The sequence below is a fragment of the Eurypyga helias genome, unplaced genomic scaffold (genome assembly GCF_000690775.1).
Source record: "Eurypyga helias isolate BGI_N326 unplaced genomic scaffold, ASM69077v1 scaffold12860, whole genome shotgun sequence".
In the NCBI taxonomy this organism is placed as follows: Eukaryota; Metazoa; Chordata; class Aves; order Eurypygiformes; family Eurypygidae; genus Eurypyga; species Eurypyga helias.
Window position 1 is genome coordinate 188,463 of NW_010225161.1, and position 21,206 is coordinate 209,668.

The 21,206-nt window shown below is 39.7% G+C and overlaps 1 protein-coding gene across 1 annotated transcript in view; it reads right to left on the reverse strand.

Annotated features, from left to right (window-relative positions):
- The window catches only part of EEA1 (early endosome antigen 1), a 50,553-nt gene that overhangs the window by 13,068 nt on the left and 16,279 nt on the right, over positions 1 to 21,206 (reverse strand). The window contains 12 exon segments of the mRNA XM_010148417.1: positions 1 to 125; positions 968 to 1,162; positions 2,897 to 2,998; positions 4,494 to 4,824; positions 5,409 to 5,548; positions 7,466 to 7,621; positions 9,253 to 9,366; positions 10,797 to 10,997; positions 11,587 to 11,790; positions 12,022 to 12,141; positions 13,127 to 13,276; positions 17,450 to 17,788. The exon segment at positions 1 to 125 is cut by the window's left edge and continues 13 nt beyond it. Of these exon segments, the coding sequence (XP_010146719.1) occupies positions 1 to 125; positions 968 to 1,162; positions 2,897 to 2,998; positions 4,494 to 4,824; positions 5,409 to 5,548; positions 7,466 to 7,621; positions 9,253 to 9,366; positions 10,797 to 10,997; positions 11,587 to 11,790; positions 12,022 to 12,141; positions 13,127 to 13,276; positions 17,450 to 17,788 (2,177 nt within the window).

Below are 21,206 nucleotides of genomic sequence, written 5' to 3' on the forward strand. Positions count from 1 at the left end.
AGTTTCTCCATGTTTTCCTTATGTTTTTCGTGGGTCTTCTGTAAGTCTGCTAGCTTGACTTTCTCTGCCTTAAGCTCCTGTGCTGACAAAATAGACTGCTGTTGCAGTTTATTCTCCAGTTCTGCCTGAAACATAAGCATAGGAAGTTTCAATTAAAGTTGCAGACAGTACAGTAAGCTTAATCCCTTTGATAAACTGCATTTCTGCTGCAAGATGAGATTTCTTTTCCACTTATGAGATAGCAGTTCAGTAATCTGATGTTTGTGATTTTACAGCAATATTTTGTAACTAATTTAACAACAAAATTTAATTCATGTCAAAAGACTTAAGTGAAGCACATTAAGACCACACATCAAAATTCTAGATAATGTTCCCAAGTCCTAAAGTTTCCACGGGCTGACTATAGCACAAAGATGATTACATAGCATAGGGCAGCCAAAGCTGGAGCAACATTTAACAGAGTATGGCACAAAACACAACATTCCCTAACATTCTAAGACATCTGAACTCTTTCCATTATGGTTTATGAGTTTTGTGCTGTCGCTCAGATAAATTCTTTTGGTATAATAAGAGAAGACTTGGTTTAAAACTGCCATGCATGTTCCAAAACACTGCAGAGTTTGTCTGAACTACTCTCAGAAAACTCTCCTGCTTTACAAGAAAATGTCAGCTCTTGCCTCTCAGCATGCTCCCAAAGCAAAATAAACACATTCAATCTAGCCATTTTTACCACTTTATTGAAACTTAATTCCTACAAAATCCATATTTCAGCATTGGTTCTTTTTACTTTATTACTGTTGTTATTTCAGATGCTGTTGGAGATTGAAGACCTTGTCTCCACATCCTGACCTTATCATTTCCAACAACAAACATCCGTTTATCACACAGATATTGACATAAAAGCTGCAGCATTCATCAGAGAAATTTACATTCATTTTCCTCAAGGAGTAAGAGAGGCCAGCCTTACCTTTTCTAGAAGGGCAGTTTTTAATTCTGCTTGCAGGGTCTCACTATGTTTTTTCTTCTGCTCAAAAGATTCCTTTACCTCTCTCAGCTTTCCCTGGAGATGTTGCTCGCTTTTTTCTTTCTCTTTCAGAAGACCCTGAATTTCCAGTACTTGTGCTCGTGCTGAGTCAAGCTCTATGGACAACTGCTTAGAAATCTATATTCAAAAAATAGTAAAGAACTGTATATAATTTTAATTTAAATCACTATTTGTACATGCTGTAGTATGTGAAAATGCCTACTGAACTGTGTGGACGACAAGTTATGTAGTACAAAAAGCAAACAGACAATTTCACAGATGAAAAACTGGTCAAAGCTGGTAAAGCTGAAGACACAGGAAATCAGCACCCAAAAGACTGCTAGAAGTTGTGGATCCCTACTCCCCACACTCTAAGAATCGGAAAGGCTTGCCCTACTCCTCTCTAGGCAGCTGCTATTTTCCTCTGCCAGAGACTAGATCATAGAATCATAGAATCATAGAATGGTTGGAAGGGACTTGAACACTTCCAGGGATGGGGCATCCACAACACCTCTGGGCAACCTGTTCCAGTGCCTCACCACCCTCTCTGTGAAGAATTTCTTCCTGATATCTAACCTAAACCTCCCTGTTTTCAATTTGTACTCGTTACCCCTTGTCCTGTCACTACAGGCCCTTGTAAAAAGTCCTCTCCCAGCACCCTTGTAGGCCCCCTTCAGATACTGGAAAGCTGCAATGAGGTCTCCTCGGAGCCTCCTCTTCTCCAGGCTGAACAAGCCCCATACTTGCAGTCGTTCATCATAGGAAAGGTGCTCCAGCCCCCTGATCATCTTCGTGGCCCTCCTCTGGACTCGCTCCAAGTGGTCAATATCCTTCTGATCAGAAGATATTGATACCAGGTTATACCTTATACCAATATAGATAGCAGGTTATACCTTTCTTGTGACCCAGTATGCCTGCTCATGCTTTTGCAAAGAGCTGCAGATAATCTGCAGCAGTTTCCAAGTATGCTACTGTTATTTCTTGCACACAGAACCAGACTGCAGTCTTTCTTCCACCACTCAGATAAAAACAGGCAACTTTTCTCAAGCCAGCAGTCATCAGGGCTCTTCTGCTGCCAACTGCAGCGGATACAGAGCTCCTCCTCCTGCACTTGCCACAGAGCACTGTAGTGCTGCTGCGGAATGAGTGAGGAGCCAGAGGAGCGGCAGCAGCCGTTGTCACAGAGGAAATAACCACAACACCTACTTTCAGACAGTGAGAGTCCATCACATTCCACCAAACTGTGTCCACTGATCATATCTTTTCTGATTCCTTTAAGGAACAGGTGACTGCTCGGGTAAAGAAATCCATGGAAGTGGATTTGGCCTTAAGGCTGCCAGCTGGACTACGTGATTTTGCAGTGTGAATGCTCATCTTTAACAATGAAGTACTGTTGGACCTTAGGCAGTCACAGGCAATTTTACAAGTTTGCAAAAGCAACTAAATCCTTCAATCCATTCTGAAAATGTCCTGTCAACCACACGGAGAACAGACCCATTAGGCCTGAAACAGATCTAAGGATACAGAGATCAGAGTTTTTTATCCTTCACTGACCATAAATCTGAAAAAAAAACCAAGGACATGGTAATACAAAGTAACTGTTTCACTAATGAACAATGCTGAAGGGCTAAAATCACCCGTTAAAGCACGTGGAGCACAGAAAGGTAGGAGTAAAACCTGTATTTTAAAACTTCATCCTAACATCTTGGAAATTTCTAGCACTGCCTTATTGCAGTGCCCCAGGGTAGGTTACAATTTGAGAACTGCAACCTCTTTGACTCTCATCAGTCCTGCACGTGAGACTGAAAATGAATCTTTTAAACATTTGTTATTGATGTTCACTAGATTTCTGAAATTAAGTGGACAGCTTACCCCCTCCTTTTTTTCCAGTGAGTTTTTCAATTCATTCCTCTCTTTAGCTACAGACTCTGTTTGTATCTGCAGCTGGTGTTTTACTTCTTGGCAAGATTTTTCCTAAAAGACAGAAGACAAGCAAATATTTCTGTGGGTTTCTAGGACTGGCCACCAGGTATTTTTGCAGAATCTACAAAGCCTTGAAAAGTCATGCTTTCCCTTTCAGTGAAAAAGCTTTCCCCCTCAGCTGCAGACACATTTTCAGCTAAAAACATCTCAAAACTTAAACAGTGGTAAATCTAAGCTGAACACAGCTGATACAGCTGTACTTAACAAATCCAGCCATGTGCCAAGGAGTTTCTCTGACTAGGGACATGCTCCTTGTTTGAAGCTGCTGTTGGCAGCCCTTCCCTTTCTCATGGGAAAGAGGAGGCTCACCACGCTCCTCAGGATGCAAAATTTCTTGATGTTCTAAAACTCATAAGCAACATTTGCAGGATTTGCATGCAAATACAACTACATTTTCAGCCCAAATAGTATGCACTGAAGTCAGTGGTGAGCCTCCAAAGGACTACAGACTTAGAAGCAGAAACTGGACTCCCACCTTGAAGTCTAAATTGGGAAGAAAAACCTTCAAGTTTTTAGGAGAAACAAATATTTAAACAGCAGTAACTAAGGAAAGCAAACAAAAAGGCTTATCTTAAAAAGTGAAAGAGTAAAGGAAAAAATGTTATTTTTAACCAGGAGAAGAATTTTTTTTAGATCAAAATAAAAGCAGCTATGAATGGGTTCTGGGAAATGGTGACATGTAAGACCAAGAAGGGAATGAGAAAAATACCCCCACCATGTCTGAGGCAGGGGTGTCAGAACATCCGTGTAAGAAAATCTATAAAACACGTATTCATGTAGTGCTTGTTCATATTACCAAAGGAAAAGACAGAGGAAATAAAATGTATTTCAAGGCTAATGAGAGTTCACTCTCATTACAGGAACGCGCTGCGCTGGTGGTCAAGCACTTGCTATACCACCACTTGGGAGTGCTCTCTGAAATTCAAACAGTTCTAGTACTCTGCTAACACCTTAAGCTAGACTTCTCCCTAAACAACAGATGCTGTTACCCTGCCCACATTACACAGCCTTCCAGCACGTCCAGACAAGTGCACAGGAAGGTTCCACATAAGAGACTACAGGAGTCTAAAAGAAAGAAAGGAAACAAAAACAGCCCCAGAAAAATTCAACATGGTGGCACTTTAGCAAAACTGCATTTTGTAGTAATAAGGCTGATCTATTTTCAAAAAAAGGAGATATTTCCCATCAAATTGTTTCACCACTTGTCTCCATTTGGTTTTCTTCACCATGTTAAAGGCATGCGGCAAGGAAAAAGGGATCCTGTTGTGTGATGACCAACGCTTAGCAGTGCAAAATTCCAGACCAAAAAAAAAAAATTAAGGTAGGACACATGTATGAACAATAAAAAAAAAAAATTTACAACTTGTTTTCCCTTAAGGCCATTAATTTCCATGCATTGTATGTACACTACAATGTTTTCAGACAGACAGCAAAGCCATTTCATCAGACACTAAATACATCCAACTATGTCTAAGAAACTACTAACCATTTCTGCTACAGCTGCTTTTCCTTTTTGTATTTCTTTTTCTAATTCCTCCTTTCTTTTTTTGAAGGATTCCGAACTTTTTGAGAGCTTGTCTTTGGTAGCTGTAAGGTCCTTTAACAGAGCATCCTTCTCTAATTTCACTTGTTGCAGCTCTGATGTTGCTGCTTGCATTTTACAATCCAATTCCTTGAGTTGTTTACTTGTATCTTGATTTGATTTCTCAAGGTTTTGTTTAAGGTTGGCCTTTTCCTCCTCCTGCTTTGCAATTTGCTGTTTTGCTTGTTCAAGGGCCTCAGATTTCTTCTGTAAATCCAGTTTAGCACTAGACAGCCTGCAAATACAAAGACAAAAACAAAGTGTGTTTGGTTTAGGTTTTTTTAATTATTCTTCATAGGTTCTTTTGTGTCACTAAATGCCTCTATTATTTATTAATTGTAGAACTACTTCAAAGCATACCTTTTTCATCAACAACATGGGCATTTTGTCTCGCTAATGAAGACATACCAGCAATCCTTCCCTAAATATTACAGATAGAAACTACCCTTTTGCTGCTTACGCATAAATTGCAACTACGCCTTTGCCAGTTACAGAATCGTGGATACTTAAAGATGGATCTCAGTACATCACACCGTTCAGAAATTTAGCTGACATCAAACACAGTGGCTGAACTGAAGAAGTGTACTGAATCACAGCAGACAGTGATGCACATGAGACAACATGGCAGATGGAGTCTGCATGGCATATACAGTGGAAGAAAACGAGTGGGATATAACTCAGTTCTCATATCAGAGGGAACACATCACTTCCATCCGTGATTTTAAGAAATCAGAGGACAGAAGAACAAAGTCACAACTCTAGCCCAAACCACTAGTTTTGTGTCTGACTGAGAAGTACTCGAACACAGGAAAGGCATACCCCTCTCTTGCTGCCTCAAGCTGTTTACTCAGTTCTGCTGTTTGGAGGTCTAATTCTGTAGACTGCTGTCGCTGCTGCTGTAACTCCTGAAGAGCTTGTTCTTTGCCTGCTTTAGCATCAAGAATGTCAGCTTCAAGTTTCTGAGATAGAAAAATGAAAAGTAAGAGCAATCAGAACAAAAGCAACAAAATAAAACCAGCAGTTAAAGCAGAAGTCATCTAGTCCGTGAGCAGCATTTACTGTAGAAGGTCTTCACTGTAGAAAGCAGTCCTAATTGTCACACATCATCTACCCATTTCATTAGTTTGCTATTTATCTTTCATTATTTAGTTCCTGCAAACCTCCTGCTCTGCCAGAAGTGGACTATTTTGGTAAAACATTCTGAAATAATCTTTAAATTAAACACCAAGCAGACATTTTACTGCAAACTAATAGATAAAATGCAGAAAACTTTGAAAAGCCTACCCAAAACATCCATACAAAAAAAGGCCGTACGCAGTGCTTAGATTTGGGGCCAAGTTCTCAGCCACCATGAGTAGTTTCAGCAGCTGAAATGACTGCTGATTTACGCATCCCAAGAACTCCGCCATTCCTTGTAACAAAAACAAAGACACGAACTACAGCTGGAAAGAAATCCTGCGTTCACCCAGAAGAGGTTTTTCTTGGTTCGTTTTTAGAAGTTACTTGTTCATGTACACAGAGCATAAAGAACACGAGTCTTTAGCAAACGGGCACTGCTTAGACTCTGCGACACACAGTCTGTTTTACAGGCATAACAGTGACCATAAAACAAAATGGCCAAATTCCTCTAAGAAAATTCCCGAGGGCTTTTTGGTTTCTATTATTAAATTATTTTTTTTAAATGCCATGCATTCAACTGGAATAATCCCAAAGAATGGTGATGACACCAAGACTTTACACAGAATCGCATTCCAGTTGACAGCATCAACAACCCTGCTCAGTTTCACACTTCAGCTACCAACAACCTCGTAAAATCTTGTGCAAGCAAGCACTGCATTCCTCCCAGGCATTTTTGTCTGTTGGGTACTCGTAAAAATTTAGCAAAAGGTGAAAAATAAAAACACAAATGAAAGCAGGCAGAAAAAAATAAACCAGTGTGCAAAAGAAGAGACAGATGGAAGCACAAAATAGTTATGCTGATAATGCTAATGTATGACTTTTATTTTTTAATAGCATTGGATTTAAAATTTCCTACAGGGAAAACAACCTTCCTCCTCTTCTACAGAGCACATAAGCTAGGAAAAACACCCCACTCCGTCTTGAGCATAAAGACAACTAATCTCCCTCAAAACAGTCAGACAATGCTGCAAAACCAATTCTGCAGTGCTCCTAAGATCCCTGTATCACATGGTTTTATGTCTCATGAATTTTGACCATGCCTAAAAAATACTGACCAAAGGTTAAAGCCCAAATTTAAAAGTTCTTAAGCATTAGGAATAATTCATATCCTTAACTGAAAATATTAGTATCTCAAAACAAAGGTTCTGCAAACCTTCTGCCAGAATTATGTGCACTTTAAGAGAAAACTGATTCCAGAAATGGAACGCAAAAGTCAAGAATAAATTAGAGGAAAAACACTGGTTACAAAAATATTTTTAAAAACCCTCTATAGAACTCTACTGAAAGGCTTCAGAAATAAATTAATCCAGATAGGTAGTGTTAACTTGGGCTAAACAAGGGAACACATATTCCCTGCTACCACCTGTAAAGTGTATAAGGTTGAACTTGAAGACTAATTTCGGGAAGTATTCATGTTCCCTCTCATAACACTTTCCAGGTATCATGGAGGTTGGTAGAAGCACATGTACAGGAAAATGACAGTACAGTGGCCATGTCCTAAGCCAAGCTCCTCTTAGTGTGATATGATATCATGGAAGAAGAGGAGAACAGCATTAAAGGGTGGATCAGGAAACACTAGGGAAAAAGAAAGCCTGCAAAAGCAGTATTGATAAAATTGAGCATGGCTTTCATCACATACTACCAAATATCAGAGACCATCAGTTTCTGTAAGCTCAGATACTGTGTTCAATACAAACCTTAAGCTGTCCCTCCAGCTCTTCAGTTTTCTGTTCCAAATAAATATGTTTCTCTTTGTACTCTTTAAGACTGGTTTCCAGCTGAGCACAGTATTCCTGCTTGTCACTCAGCTTAGCTGTAACCTGATCCAACTGCATGCTGACCTTATTTAACTCCTGAGGTAAAACAAAAATGAGGGTTGTTAGTTTTTAAATAACTTCCAAAAATTACTAATGTCACATATGCTTTAAATGATCTAACATGTTCAAATTAAAAAGGAAAATAATGTTTCTTTTTTATCCTGAGGGGCAGGAAATCAAGAGGGGAAACAAACACACATGCACAAATTCTCTCTTTTCAGCTCGTGCCACTTCTTTCAAAGCCTCAATATTCCTCTGCAACTCCACAGGCTGTGGGCTCAATCTTAGCAAAGGGGTTTTAAGTTATAAATGGAAGAGGAATCGTAGGCAATAAATGCACGAGATCCTACAGTTAATGACACAGTAACTACAAAGTAACACTACAAAACCTCAGAGAAAATTTTTGCTGTCTTCAGGAAGTCAAGTACCACTGAAGAGTAAAGCCAATACCATGGAAACAGTCAGTTCTCCACACAGCAGAGACTAGTGCAAGGTGTCCCTGCCCATGGCAGGGGGGTTGGAACTAGATGATCTTTAAGGTCCCTTCCAACCCTAACCATTCTATGATTCTATGATATCAAACCACCTAGTTCAACACAAAACAACGTAATTTCCACAAGCGACATGAACACATTCACCCACTAACCACTATGAAGACGGCTGCCATCAAAGCTCATTGCTCTCCAGCAAAGCTAATTAATTTAATTATTAATTGTTTCATAGTTGCAAAAAGAGGTCTTCTGTTTATAGCAATTAATTAGATTCCAGCACTAAAAATGGTGCTATGTTAACATCTGCTGGATGTGTTTCCATGAAGACCACAGCCGCACCGAATCTAACAACGCAAACGTTTGATTCAGCAGCCGGTGGAATGCTTCATCAGGACTAACACATATTAAAGTGTGCAATTTTAACAACAGTCTTTTGGGGTTTTGTGTCAGTTGGCACATATATCATGATTTCTGAATACAGGCATCTGATTCTGAATTTATCTGAATCTGCAATAAGTGTTAATTAAGACTTTTCACTTGTATCCAGTACCTTCTACAATCTTTTCATAAAATCATAGAACGGTTTGGGTTGGAAGGGACCTTAAAGCCCATCCAGTTCCAACCCCCCTGCCATGGGCAGGGACACCTTCCACTAGACCAGGGTGCTCAAAGCCTCATCCAGCCTGGCCTTGAACACTTCCAGGGATGGGGCATCCACAGCTTCTCTGGGCAACCTGTTCCAGTGCCTCACCACCCTCTCCGTGAAGAACTTCTTCCTGATATCCAATCTAAATCTCCCCACTTTCAATTTAAACTCGTTGCCCCTTGTCCTGTCACTACAGGCCCTTTTGAAAAGTTTTTTTTATAACATATAGGTTTTCTTCATAACATATAGGTGACAATTGAATTATACTCCAACAGGACAGCTTAGATTCAGACCCATAATCCTACAGCAAGGAGTGTATTCCTAAGTAAATTCTTTACACTGCAAAACATACCTGGTCCAGATTACAGCAAAAAGAACCGAATACATATCACATGGTTAAAATACCCTAAATGGTGGTTTCCAACCACATAGTCACCTTTACTTAATTTGTAAACAGACTATTCTTAGGTTTTTAAGTAGTTTTTTAGGTACCATAGAAACTTTATGTATGCTTAAATGTTGCTTATAACCTGTTGCTTATCTTGCAGTGCATGCTGAGCTGTGTCCAGATGATTCTGAAGGTCCGCTCTTTGAGCAGCTTTCGATGCTTCTGCTGAAAGTAGTAATTCAGTCTTCGCTTTTACCTGAAAGACATGTTGTATTTCACTAAAACATCTATTTTACCTTAGCTCATTTTAATTTTTTATATACTCATCAGTAAGTTTAACAGTAAAATCAGCAGTTTCCATGTGCTAATGTAAAAAAAAAAAAAAAGAAGTAAGAAAGATTTTCAAGGTTTAGGAAAATAGAAGGATTTTAAGCCACAGTTAGTTCTTACTTTGAGCTGAAAAAAAAAAAACAGGCAAACAAAAAAAATCTCACCAGTCCCACTAGTCTTCTAGTCCAGGAAAATATTTTACTTACGAACAACGATCATTGGGATAGACTTAATGATTACCTTGATAACCTCAGACTCCAGGCACTTTTAAAGGCCTCCAAAATTCTCAAAAGCAAAAAAGAACAAGAAACAACAAAAATATGCTTCCACACGCATACTGTCTTTCTCTGCTCCTATCTGTCTGTTAGGGATCAACCTCCCTTCCTTCCAAAACACCCAGCAAACAGTATTTTCAAGGTAGGTATGAACGGTGTTGGCACAGAGAGGCAATATTCAGGGCCACGGGCTATTGGGGTTTATTGGTTTTCTCCCCAGTAGAAATGCTACTTCTCTGAAGACTGTAAGGAAGCTCATATTGCCTTAAAAAGCAGCTGCAAGAGCCCATAGATTATTCAGTTCTACCCTAACGTCTTGGTGGAAAACCAGCTCAGGTAGTGTAGCAAAGCCCAGCAAAAGCATCACAAAGCTACATCAGAAGAAGTTCCTAGACCTGTTGAGAAACCAAGTAACACTAATTCAAAAGACACCACAGTGTGTTAATCCAACAACAGTACTAGTTCCTCCAAGTGTACCAATGCAAGAACTTCCGATCAAATGTCATTTCTTCTTTGGGAGAGCTGAACCCAGCTCTTAGCTTAAGCAGCACTCAGCAGTAGAAGAGTCCATGTTGTTTAGTAAATTAAACTGACAACAAGGTGGCCCACAGCTTTTTTTGGTTTGTTTGTGACAAAAGCCACCAGCACAGGAAATTTCTAGGCAACAACAATATCTTAGTGACTTGACAGACTTTCACTCTAGTGCAGAGAATCCAGGACTGGCAAGAGCAGGGTTCTGAATGCCTAATCATTAAAATTACAACAAGAGATGCTTGTGGACAGATTTTTCCCAACTCAATTACGAACTTTTAGGTGTTTTCTTAATTGAAAAACCACCAAAAAAAACCCAAACCCACAAAACAAAACAAAAAAAACCCCACAACAACCACCAAACCACTTGCCATCTATTGCTATTATGAATCCACTTACATTTTCCTCAATTTTATCTGCCTTATTCTACTTCATTCATCTGTTAGTAGAAACATGCAATTTTTCCCAAATTGCTTTGTATGTTCTCTGGAAAGAATACAGAAATCACAAGCAGGATTTACCATCATCAGACAGTACAGAGTCCCATTACCTGTACATCAAGTTGTGAAACCTTCTCTTTACTTTCATTTAGCTGACTGGTTAGTTCAGTGATATTCGTTTCCAGGGAAAGCACACGGTCTTGAGCAGCTCTTAGATGTGCCTTTTGCTCCTGCACTTGCTCGTGCAAATTCTCTTGGGCTTGTTTATGACTTTCTGATTGATTCTTCAGCTTCTCTGTCAGCTGAGTTACCTGCAGTGAAAAAGGAAAAAAAAAAAGGAGGTTAATTAGAAGAGAAGGCTGGAACAGCACGTCCAAGGAAGTCATAAATCTCTTGTCATGGCTTTGGAGACTCAAAACTATGACATTTCTTTTTCTGAACTATTACAGTAAAGCTATATTGTACACAGTACCAGAGTTTAAACAGGTTATCAGTTAAAACTGGAAGCAAAAAGGATTTGTCAATTTGGCCTTATTGTAACAAAACCAAAATATTAAGGAGACAACAGGTGCAGTCTGAAGTGAATTTTGTTGTTGAAAGAAGGAATTAAACCACTTTTTAAAATACAAGAAACAAACATGTATATAATTATCAAAAAATTATTTGTAAGCACATATTACTAGCATATGTATGTAGGAAATAGCTAGGAATTCCTTCCCCTGTGATGACAGCAAGGAAGTCACCAAAACACAAGTCTTGTGAAATTTACAGTAAGATCTTTAAAGTTTCAAAGAAACAGCAAAGTACAGAAAAGATTAATGTCTCATCTGATGAGATAGGAAAAACCCCACAATTCAGTAATGAGAATGAGAGAAAAGAAACAAGTCTCCAAGTCCTTACCTGTATTTGCAGTGCATGGTTTTTCTCTTGTAGCTGATTAAGAACTGCAGTTTCTCCTTCACCAGCTTGAATTTTTGCATACAAGTCCTCTCTTTCCTTTTCTAGCAGAGAGATATTTTCTTTGCTTTTTTGAAGCAAAGCCTCAAGATTTTGAATTTTTTGGTCCTTGTCTCCAATTTGTCGTAGTACTTGCTCCAAATCATTCTAGAAAATCGCACAATAGCTTCCTTAATTACAGGGACCTTTAGAAGTTATTCCTAATGCATAAAATGTTGGATAAATTTATTAAACACTCTCTGTACATTCTGCTCTGGATTTACAAGCTCATGTACTGAAACTAGTACCAGTCATGCGAGTCATTGTTACAGATAAAACATATTTAAAGTAACGAAATCCAGAAACACACTTCTGCATGAGGATACATAACTATGTTACCTGGGCTTCTCGGAGTTTTGCTGTAGTATTTTGCTGAAGTGTCTGCTGCTCCTGGTGCTGCTGTTTTGCCTTATCTAACTGATGTTGCAGTTCTGTGGAATTTGCTACTTTTTCCTTTAGCTGGAAAAAACAAACAAATAAAACAGACTAATGAGTGAACAAGCACCACTCAGTATGTCAGTGCTCAACGTTCATTCTAATGCTAAAAGATCTTACTTTAAAAGACAAATATTTGAAAACTGGTATAAAAATAAAAGTGTGTGATGCTAGTTAAAGAATCAAAATCTAACCAAAGCATTCATTGCTATTAATAGGTGAGATTCTACACCACCAGCGAGAACGATGAAACAACTATCAGACATATATGTATTTTAACTCTCAAAAATCTAAACCAGAAGAGATTTTTAGTATGTTTTTTTCCAACAGTTGTTAAGATGTAACATGACTGACAATACAGATACCTGTAAAACACTGTTATTACTATTATTAGCAGTTTTAGTAGCAACTTCAAGCTTAGCAGTCTCTCCACCTCTAGACCAGTGAAGGCTTTACAAATTAGCTACAGAAAAGCTTTAAAAGCTTTGAAAACATACCACTCATATTTGGCCAATCCCCATAGAGGCAGCAGAAAATCAGCAATATATACAAGATGCTCATTAAAACAAATGACAATTAATAAAACAAGTGATTTCTGCCCATCCACCCCACACAGGTTATTAACCAACAATCACCTGCTGTGCCCTGTTCACATTTTCTTCATGTAGGGCTTTATCTCACAAAAATATCTACACACAAAAGTTGACCCATGTGAGCTTAGGTGCACTCAAGTTTCTTTTTCACAAGATCCTTAGACAAAGCTCCTTAGGGCAAAAAGCACATCTTTTGGTCATCTGCAAAGCACCATGAACATCCATGCACCCGATAAACACTTAGCCTTACAAAACGTGTAACGCGAGTGCCATTTTGGCATATTTTGACAATTTTAATGTGAGACTTTAACAGCTAGCCAAAGAAAATTCCCGTAAGGACAATTTTTATAAACCGCAACATCACAAGAAGTGTATGCAGGCTACTGTCTGAACCAGAGTCTGCATAAAGCCCCTACCTGCTCTTCAGCACGGGAAAGTTTTAATTGCAGATCAGCCACCTGCTGCTCTCTGTCCATCAGCTTCTCACTAGAGAGCTGTCTCTGTTCCTTGAGCCGCCCGTGCGCTTCCCCCAGCTGACGCTCCATTTCTAGAAGTTTACTGTGCAACTGCAAAAAGTGAAACAACTACATGAGCTCCTGAAGTCATGTTTGCACACCATACACCTCAGAAACACCAATCACGGTGAACAGCTTCAACCGCACAAGCACGAACAAATATTCTGGGTTGGAGGGACACAGAAACATCCTCATTTATCTAAAGAAGCTCTTCAATACGAGTTACAGAGATTTAACACAAACACAGAGAGGATACATAAGGATGATGATAGAAAGCAGCGGTGCTTAGAGCAACCTCACCTTACACAGCACACGCCCTCACCCCTGTAGGTCCAGCAGCTGAGGCACCATGCCTTCACCTGCTCCGCTGGCTCCCACAATATCCTATTCAGTATTGCTAGACTAGCAAGAGTGTGATTTTCAGCTTGATCTGGCTACATCAAAGGCATTTATTCTCTGCAGAGAGGAGACATGAACCTTCAGTGTAGAGTACACAGTAAGTTTGGTGGCTTGTACCCCAGCATGCCCCAGCAGCAGAGAGTAAGTAGGGGGATGCACTCTTCCAGCTGGACATAAGCCTGCCTTATAATTTTTTCAATCATCAATGCAGTACTGCACCATCTCCAAAGTGCAAGGAAGGCCTTTCACAATTCCCTGTTATGAAAAGCTCTCTCCATAAAACCTCCTTTTCTTCTATTTAAAACTGTCACTACAGACCCTGGGTTACCTCCTGCCTCCTTCTACGTGAGCACATCCACGGACACATGATTCAACTTCCAACTCAGCGCAAAAACTGAGAACGGATCGGGCCTTGCAGCACAGCAAGAATTTTCTATGGGTATCGGGATGAATGAAGCTTGCTTCCCTATGAATTTATGTCCAAGACCCTGGAACCATTCACCTTTTAACTCCAGATCCTCCCTTCAGTACCCCTAAACCTTTCTCACACTTTCCTCACATCCCTACTAGTATCTAAGTAGAAGGCAGCACAATCTTGTTGCTCACTGCAAGCTGCCACTGTTGACCCGCTGGCTGCCTAGCTATCAAAAACTGTGGTTTTGATAACATTACATCTTCCCCCAGTCATTAAGGGTGTGAGGCACGAACGTAAGTCACGCTCCTTTACCCAGCTTTGGGTTTCCACAAGAATTTGACACTGAAGGGCCTAATGCTGAAGACCTTTGGACCACCTGTCAGAATGTGGCTGAAGTTATCAAACAACGCAAAAGTTAAAGGATAGTGAGACAGGAAAACAAATGTGTCTGTGCCTTATTTTCTTAGGAAACCAAGCTAAATTATTTGTTTATATATCCACAACCACAAAAGCTGTGAATGAAAAGCTGTTTGGCATGAGGCTGAGATGCTGATTGCTAACTGTGACTGCACAGTTAGGAGAGAGGTAGAAAAGGAAGGACAGGGTGAGGAAAGAGACCATAACGTCTCCTCCAATATTCAAGAACATTTGTCTTTTTCCACAGGAATCACTAAATTATTAATACTACCTCCTCACTAAAAATATGAACAAGAGCTGAAGGAAAAAATCTAATGAAGACAGTGCAACAAGATAACTATTCTAACTATTCATGGCTATGCGGATGCTGGAATAACTGCAAAGGGGGCAATCAGCACACAACATTTTCGAAAGTCAATTTCATTATATGCACAATTAAGTATTTTTTAAGGACTTTGAGACTGACTTCAAGTAACCAACCATAAAATCCAGGCTTAACTTATGTTACACAATACAAAAATAGTTAAAAAATATTTAGACTTTCAAAGATACAATTGAGTAGATTCAAATATTCTCAGCAACCACACAATAATTATTAGCAACTAACGTTTCTTCAGGACTGAAGGAGACCATATTCTCATGTCACCCCTCTTCCTAATGCTGTGCTGGATCCAACATTATCATTAGAATTTCGTTCCATTGTGAAGAACACTTCCTTCACATCACCCAAATTCGAAAATACACAAACTTCACCAGACACGCATCTGCTCAAATGATTTTTGAGAAGATGGCAAGGATCCTTTGAAAATGTGCTTTGACTAAACAGTCACACGTACATCTTCATAAGCAGCATTCATTATGCCAACATAAGGTACTGGACTACATGCATAAAAAGTTAATTCCATTAAAGTATGAAGTGAACAAATACGAGAAATTTAGTCTTCATGACAATAGTAACTGAACTCTTGTTTGGAGGGAAAGAAAGGAAGAGAAGCTTTTGCTTGGCTTTAATTTTATTTTATACTATGTATGAAGTCCTCCACTATTCTTTTATAATACAGTTCTAAAACACACCCTGAGATCCAGCAGCTTGTTCAGGATTTCTTGCTTAGATTGTCTTCCTTCCCAGTAGTAGCACCAGACAACGTGTGATGCTTCCATTTCCTTTCACAGGAATCAATTCAGCAATGCTTTATTCACCTTCCTCCTCCTTCATTTTCCCACCCCAAAAATCCTTCCTGAAAATGCTCTCTCAGGCTGAACACAGATTTCAGCTCAACCTCTCAGCTGTGCTTCTGCAGCCTGCACAGACGCTGCCTAGGCAGACTGAGGAAGTTTTACCAAGTGAGGACTCTTAGGCAGATAACCAATATAATTATCTCCCCTAGCCCTGACAGAAGACGGATGGGAGAAGGAACGTCATCCTGGGGATGTAATACATACACTAAGTTTTGCCAAGCCACAGTTCTTCCAAGATAAACTATACGTGCACATCTTGCAACTTAATCTATTTCAGACTTGAATGAATGAATGGCTGAAAATTGAGAAACACTCACTTCAAAATGATAAAGCTTTAGCAAGAGGTTAAAATTAAGTACATTATACTACTAACAAAAAAACCAACCAACCAACCAAACAAAAAACCCCACACCACAGGTTAGTTTTTCCATGTTAGGACTGGATGCAATTCCTGATGCACAAATATTTCTCCAGTCTAACACATTACGCCCCAGGACGTTACACAAAACCAAGTTCAACCAGCCTCAAATTCCAGTTTGCTCAATGTTATACAGAAGTTCTGTTTCCATAACCCATTGGATTCAGCACAACAATACGTAAGCGCGGGGGGGGACGTATGCCCTGGGTGTTCTCACAGCTGTCAGCAACGTAAAGAGCAGGTGTTTGTGAAGAGACACAAAGGAAGCCATATTAAGACTTCACATTATCCCTGCTTTTCACACTATGTACTCCCTACTGTATTCATCATTCCATTTTAAAGCAAATCAATTATTGTCCAGCTCTAACATAAAATGCAGACTCATGTTTCTCAGACTTCCTACAGAGTAGTAAAACTACTACTGGAAGTGAAACTAGTTCTGATACTCTACCTGAATTTGTTTTTCTCGTAACCTGAGTTTATTATAGCTTCAGCTACCTTACTGAACCAGAATAACTAACCTTGCTGACTTAGGATTTGTCTATTACCATATTTGTTATGGAAACTCAATAGTCTGAGTTCCCTCTCATTTGACAATACTTCCCTTATTTCAGGGAATGCATCAACAAAAAAAGAGGAGGGGAAAAACTGTAGGATAAAAGAAGAGTTCATTTAACACTGTAAGAGAAGAAGAGTAGACAAAAATCCTGATCAGCCAAAGTCTTTTTTTTCACTTACAGAAAAAGAGTCAAATCAGAACATGAGAAATAAGCTACAAAGTTTATGCTCACTGGACCTTAATCTTCAAAGCTGAAATTATAGTTTTAAGAAGAGTTCCAGACAGAACAAAATTACTAAGATGTCTCCCTTTCAGGAAAGGGGGAGTTATACTACAGATAGACAAATATTACATTAGCCTCCCAGAAATAAAAACATGGAAAGGTGGTTATAACTGTAGATCTTGCTGAGTTTGTGACACAGGGGCTACAACTACCCTCATTTGGTCCTGACAAGAGCTTGGACCTACTAAAAAGTTTCAGGCGTAACAACAAACAAATATCAAAGAATTACTGCCCTCTTTCCTCAGCCTCTTCTTTTTGCCTGTTCCTTTCTTTACTTCTCTAAGGGGAAGAGCCAACTGTATCTCATTCTCTGCAGCATTAGGAAAAACGCTTTATATTTATTCAAATACAAATATTGGTTTGTTACTCCCCTTCAATAACGAAATGCAAATGCATATGCCAGAAAAATATGCATGCACAATTTAAAAAAACCCTAATGGGATGGTCTGAGGAACCATTCCAACAGGATGGCCTAGGAGGTCAAGGAACCTTACCTGACTGAGCTCGCTCTGGAGCTGCAGGCCATGCTGCTCTTTTTCCTCCCTCTGCTGCTGGAGCTGTTTGCATTCTGCCTTGAGATGCTGGTACTTCATCTCTACTTCAGACAGCTCTTCTTTAAGTTTCTGGCTTGCCTCCCCCTTCTCACCTAGCTCTGTCTGTAATCTCTGTATCGAGGCTTCAGACGCAGACAGCTTTGCCTGAAGCTGTTGGCAGTCCAGGTCTTTCTGGTGAAAGCTTGCCTGCACGTTCTTCTTACTCACAGATACTTCATTGTGTTTTTCTTCCAGCTGGGTGTAGTCCTGTTCTTTCTTCTGCAGCTTCTCAGTCAGACTCTATGAAGAGAGTTGCACAGCAATTCAATTGCAATTCTGCTTATGGGCCTTGAATGCATTACTCAAATTTCCGCCCAAGTGTCGATGCTGAATAGTGAAGAACTTGCCCAAAAACATTATTAAAGGAAATATTGACCTCTATTTCATATTACACAAGTTAATCCTAGAGCCCATACAGCACACAGTTTCAGCTGGAAATACTGGTCTTCATATTCTCACACAAATACACTCCTCTTACTGAGAACAGCACACAAACTCTATTTCTGTAGCCTGAAGGCTAACTGTGCTTTCCCTGAACGTTCAAATTCTATGTTATTACAACTGCATTTTCTTGGGGAAAAGTTGAAATAGTAATTTGAGTTATTACTATACAGAAAAAAGTTTTCAAGTATCACTGCTCTTCACACAGTTCCGTAGGCAACAACATTCATGGTTTAATTCCTCTCTAACCCTCTGCAGTCATCATGCTGGTCATTTTTAGAAGTATCCCAATTTTGCCCTGTCGCCATACTTACAGCATGATCTGCTATCCAAATTATGGAAGAGAAGCTGTGAAAACTAATGAAATTTGTGATGTTGATAAATCACAGAATGAAACACTCCTGATTTAACCTTCATTTTAGAAGATGACGTTTTCACATTTTAATTCATATCACCTACTTCCCTTGCATACAAATCAGCTCAAAGAGGATGGCTGCTTTGAGTCTGACAACACTAAAAACTGGGATACCCTACAGCAAAGACATTAACATCACTAAATGTCAGGTTTTTCTTACCACACAAACAACAATAATATTGCAGGGTCTAAGGTCATAGTATCAAATTTACACGCTGAGACAAATACTAGGAAAAATAATTATTTACAGATAATTACATAATGCTTTTTATCAAAGTTCATGAACTAATCAAAACTATATTCAGATAGAAATCAAATCTCTTCATGGACAAGATATCATTCCACAAAGTTTAGGTTTTCCCCCAAGCTTAGCTGAGGCACTGACTAGAATTTCAGAGATCTCCAAGCAGGACAAAGAAGCCGCGAGAACCATTTCAGTTTTCCAGTGGCACTCTTTGAAGCACAGAAATACAGCTGCAGGGAGGCACCAGTCATTATCCAACCAGGTACTTCATTCCATCTTCTTGAAACGTCCCAGCAGGCTCCATTTATTGCAGCATCTTACGGATGTCTGTCTCGGCCGAGCATTACTATGCTCACCTTTCCAATGCTTGCATTCTTCCTGCACTACTGTACTCCCTAGTGACCCTTTCAATTAAAACACAGAAAAATAAAGACTTCCACCATGTCAGACTGAAAAAATGCCAACACTGAGGTCAGTCTGATGCATCAGAAACTGGCAGTTCTGCAGCTCTGGAATAACACTGTTCCAAAGATAAGATAGTGCTGCAATTGTAGCTATGTTTGGGCATCTTAAAAGCACTTTTCTGCCCAACAGCGACAGATAAAACCTGTTTTGCCAGAAGAAAAAGCTGTGAGATTATTCAAATAAGCTGAAAAGTTGAACAGTTCTGTTCTTTACTTATTTTAACAAATGAGTACTGTATCAGTCGCTATAAACTATATGCAGACACTTCTATTTTATAGTTGTGATAAAATAAACAGAAGAATCTACTTGGGGGAAAAAAAAAAAAAGAGAGGTTAGAAAACCAGCAATCTTGCAAATGACAACTCCAGCAGTCCAGCAACCCATGTGAGAACAAATATAATTAGTATTTGTGTCCATTTAAAAAAACTTATACTCTATTACCATATGAAATGTAGCCAAAAATTCTGGCTCAAGACTACAGTTTGGCTACTGAATTCTAGCCCTAAAGTAGTTTTTTTTGAAACTTCTCTTGAAAAATAAAATAACTTGTTGCTGTTACAGATATGCAGAAGTTTTCATGTGTGCATATGTAAAATGCAGGAATAGAACACATAAGGAACACACTGAGGTCAGGTGTCATCTTTATCCTCCTGAAGCCAGTGGCAAGGCTCCCACTGCTTTTAGAAAAGGCTTTGCTCTCAGAATGTAAAATAAAGTTGCAATTCTCTTTTCATTAAAGAGAAATGGCCAGGCAGGATCTTTAATACTCGTACTGAATTTTGTTCCTGAAACACCAACACACTACAGCACCCTGTTCATCACAGCTGGGTAAGTCAGGGCTAAGTTATTAATCTTACTACTACTTCATAACCAGATCCACACGTCATGTAGAACTGCTATGACCCACTTTCTGCAGAATCAGTGCAGAGCACTAACCTAAATTTTCAAGTGTAGGTGGGGAAGAAAAAACAAAGTGAAACGGTTAAAGTTGTCTTGAAGCAGGCTGAGACCCTGAGAAGCTTTCAGGAAGGATATGTACAACAAAAAATCTTCACCATCACCTCACAAGCTGTCCCATGGACAGCCAAGAGCAGCAAAGGCTCTTCACCATCACCTCACAAGCTACCCAAAGGACAGCCAAGAGCAGCAGCTACACACAGTTGGAGATGCTGCTCCACATCCCATTCTACTCTCTTCCTCCCTGATCTGATGAGCAATACAGCAATGAATACCAGTGTTCAAAGACACTGCCCCTGACAGCCGAACCCCTCCTGCAGTCACGAATGGCCAGACAGAGCCGCAAACACCTACTGCTGCTTCCACAAGAGAAGAGCTGGGTTTGCCTGGCAGCCTACTACCTCCGCGACTGACTGACGCCCACGAGCAGACTCGAGGCCCCAGAGCTGCCAAGCTGTGGTCATTCAGGTTACATCAGTGGACCCAGCTGTGTTTCCTACCTGGATGCATGTTTCTGCTGCACCCCAGATATATAAAGGGATATGCGGGTCCACACAAGCCACCTCTCTTCCCCAAGCCTAGACTTCCACAAAGAAAGAGGGAACAGCACTTAATGAAGAGCCCTGAGCCTTCAAAGTTCACAAGATACAAGGGCGAACACCCTTCTTTTATAACTGCCCCTTGGAAAAATACATGTAATACATTTTAGTAGTGGCCAGGCATTAAAGAATGAACCCTGTGGCCACTGATGGAATTTCAGAATAGTTACCTCAGCAAAAGGTTGGAAACTAAGCATTTTTCCCTGTAGATAATATACCACAATTTTCCTAAAAGAAAATAAACAAAAAACCCCACATGCAATGGGTTTAGAATTACAGCAAGTCTTATACTTAGGGAATACACTGTTTTTTCACACGTTAGGTCTCTTCTGGGCTACAGGCCATTACTGGCCTCTGCAAGGCAAGCCAAACCCCTTAATTACAGTGCTTTATAAATGAAGGAAAGGCAGTTCCTTCTGGTCTCAGAGAACTGATCTTATCTACTTGTCATCTGCTCTTCTCAGTATAGCTCCTGAAAATATAAGAAACAGCTTGTTGACTTGAGGTTGTACAAGCTTCAAAAACTCCGTCAACACA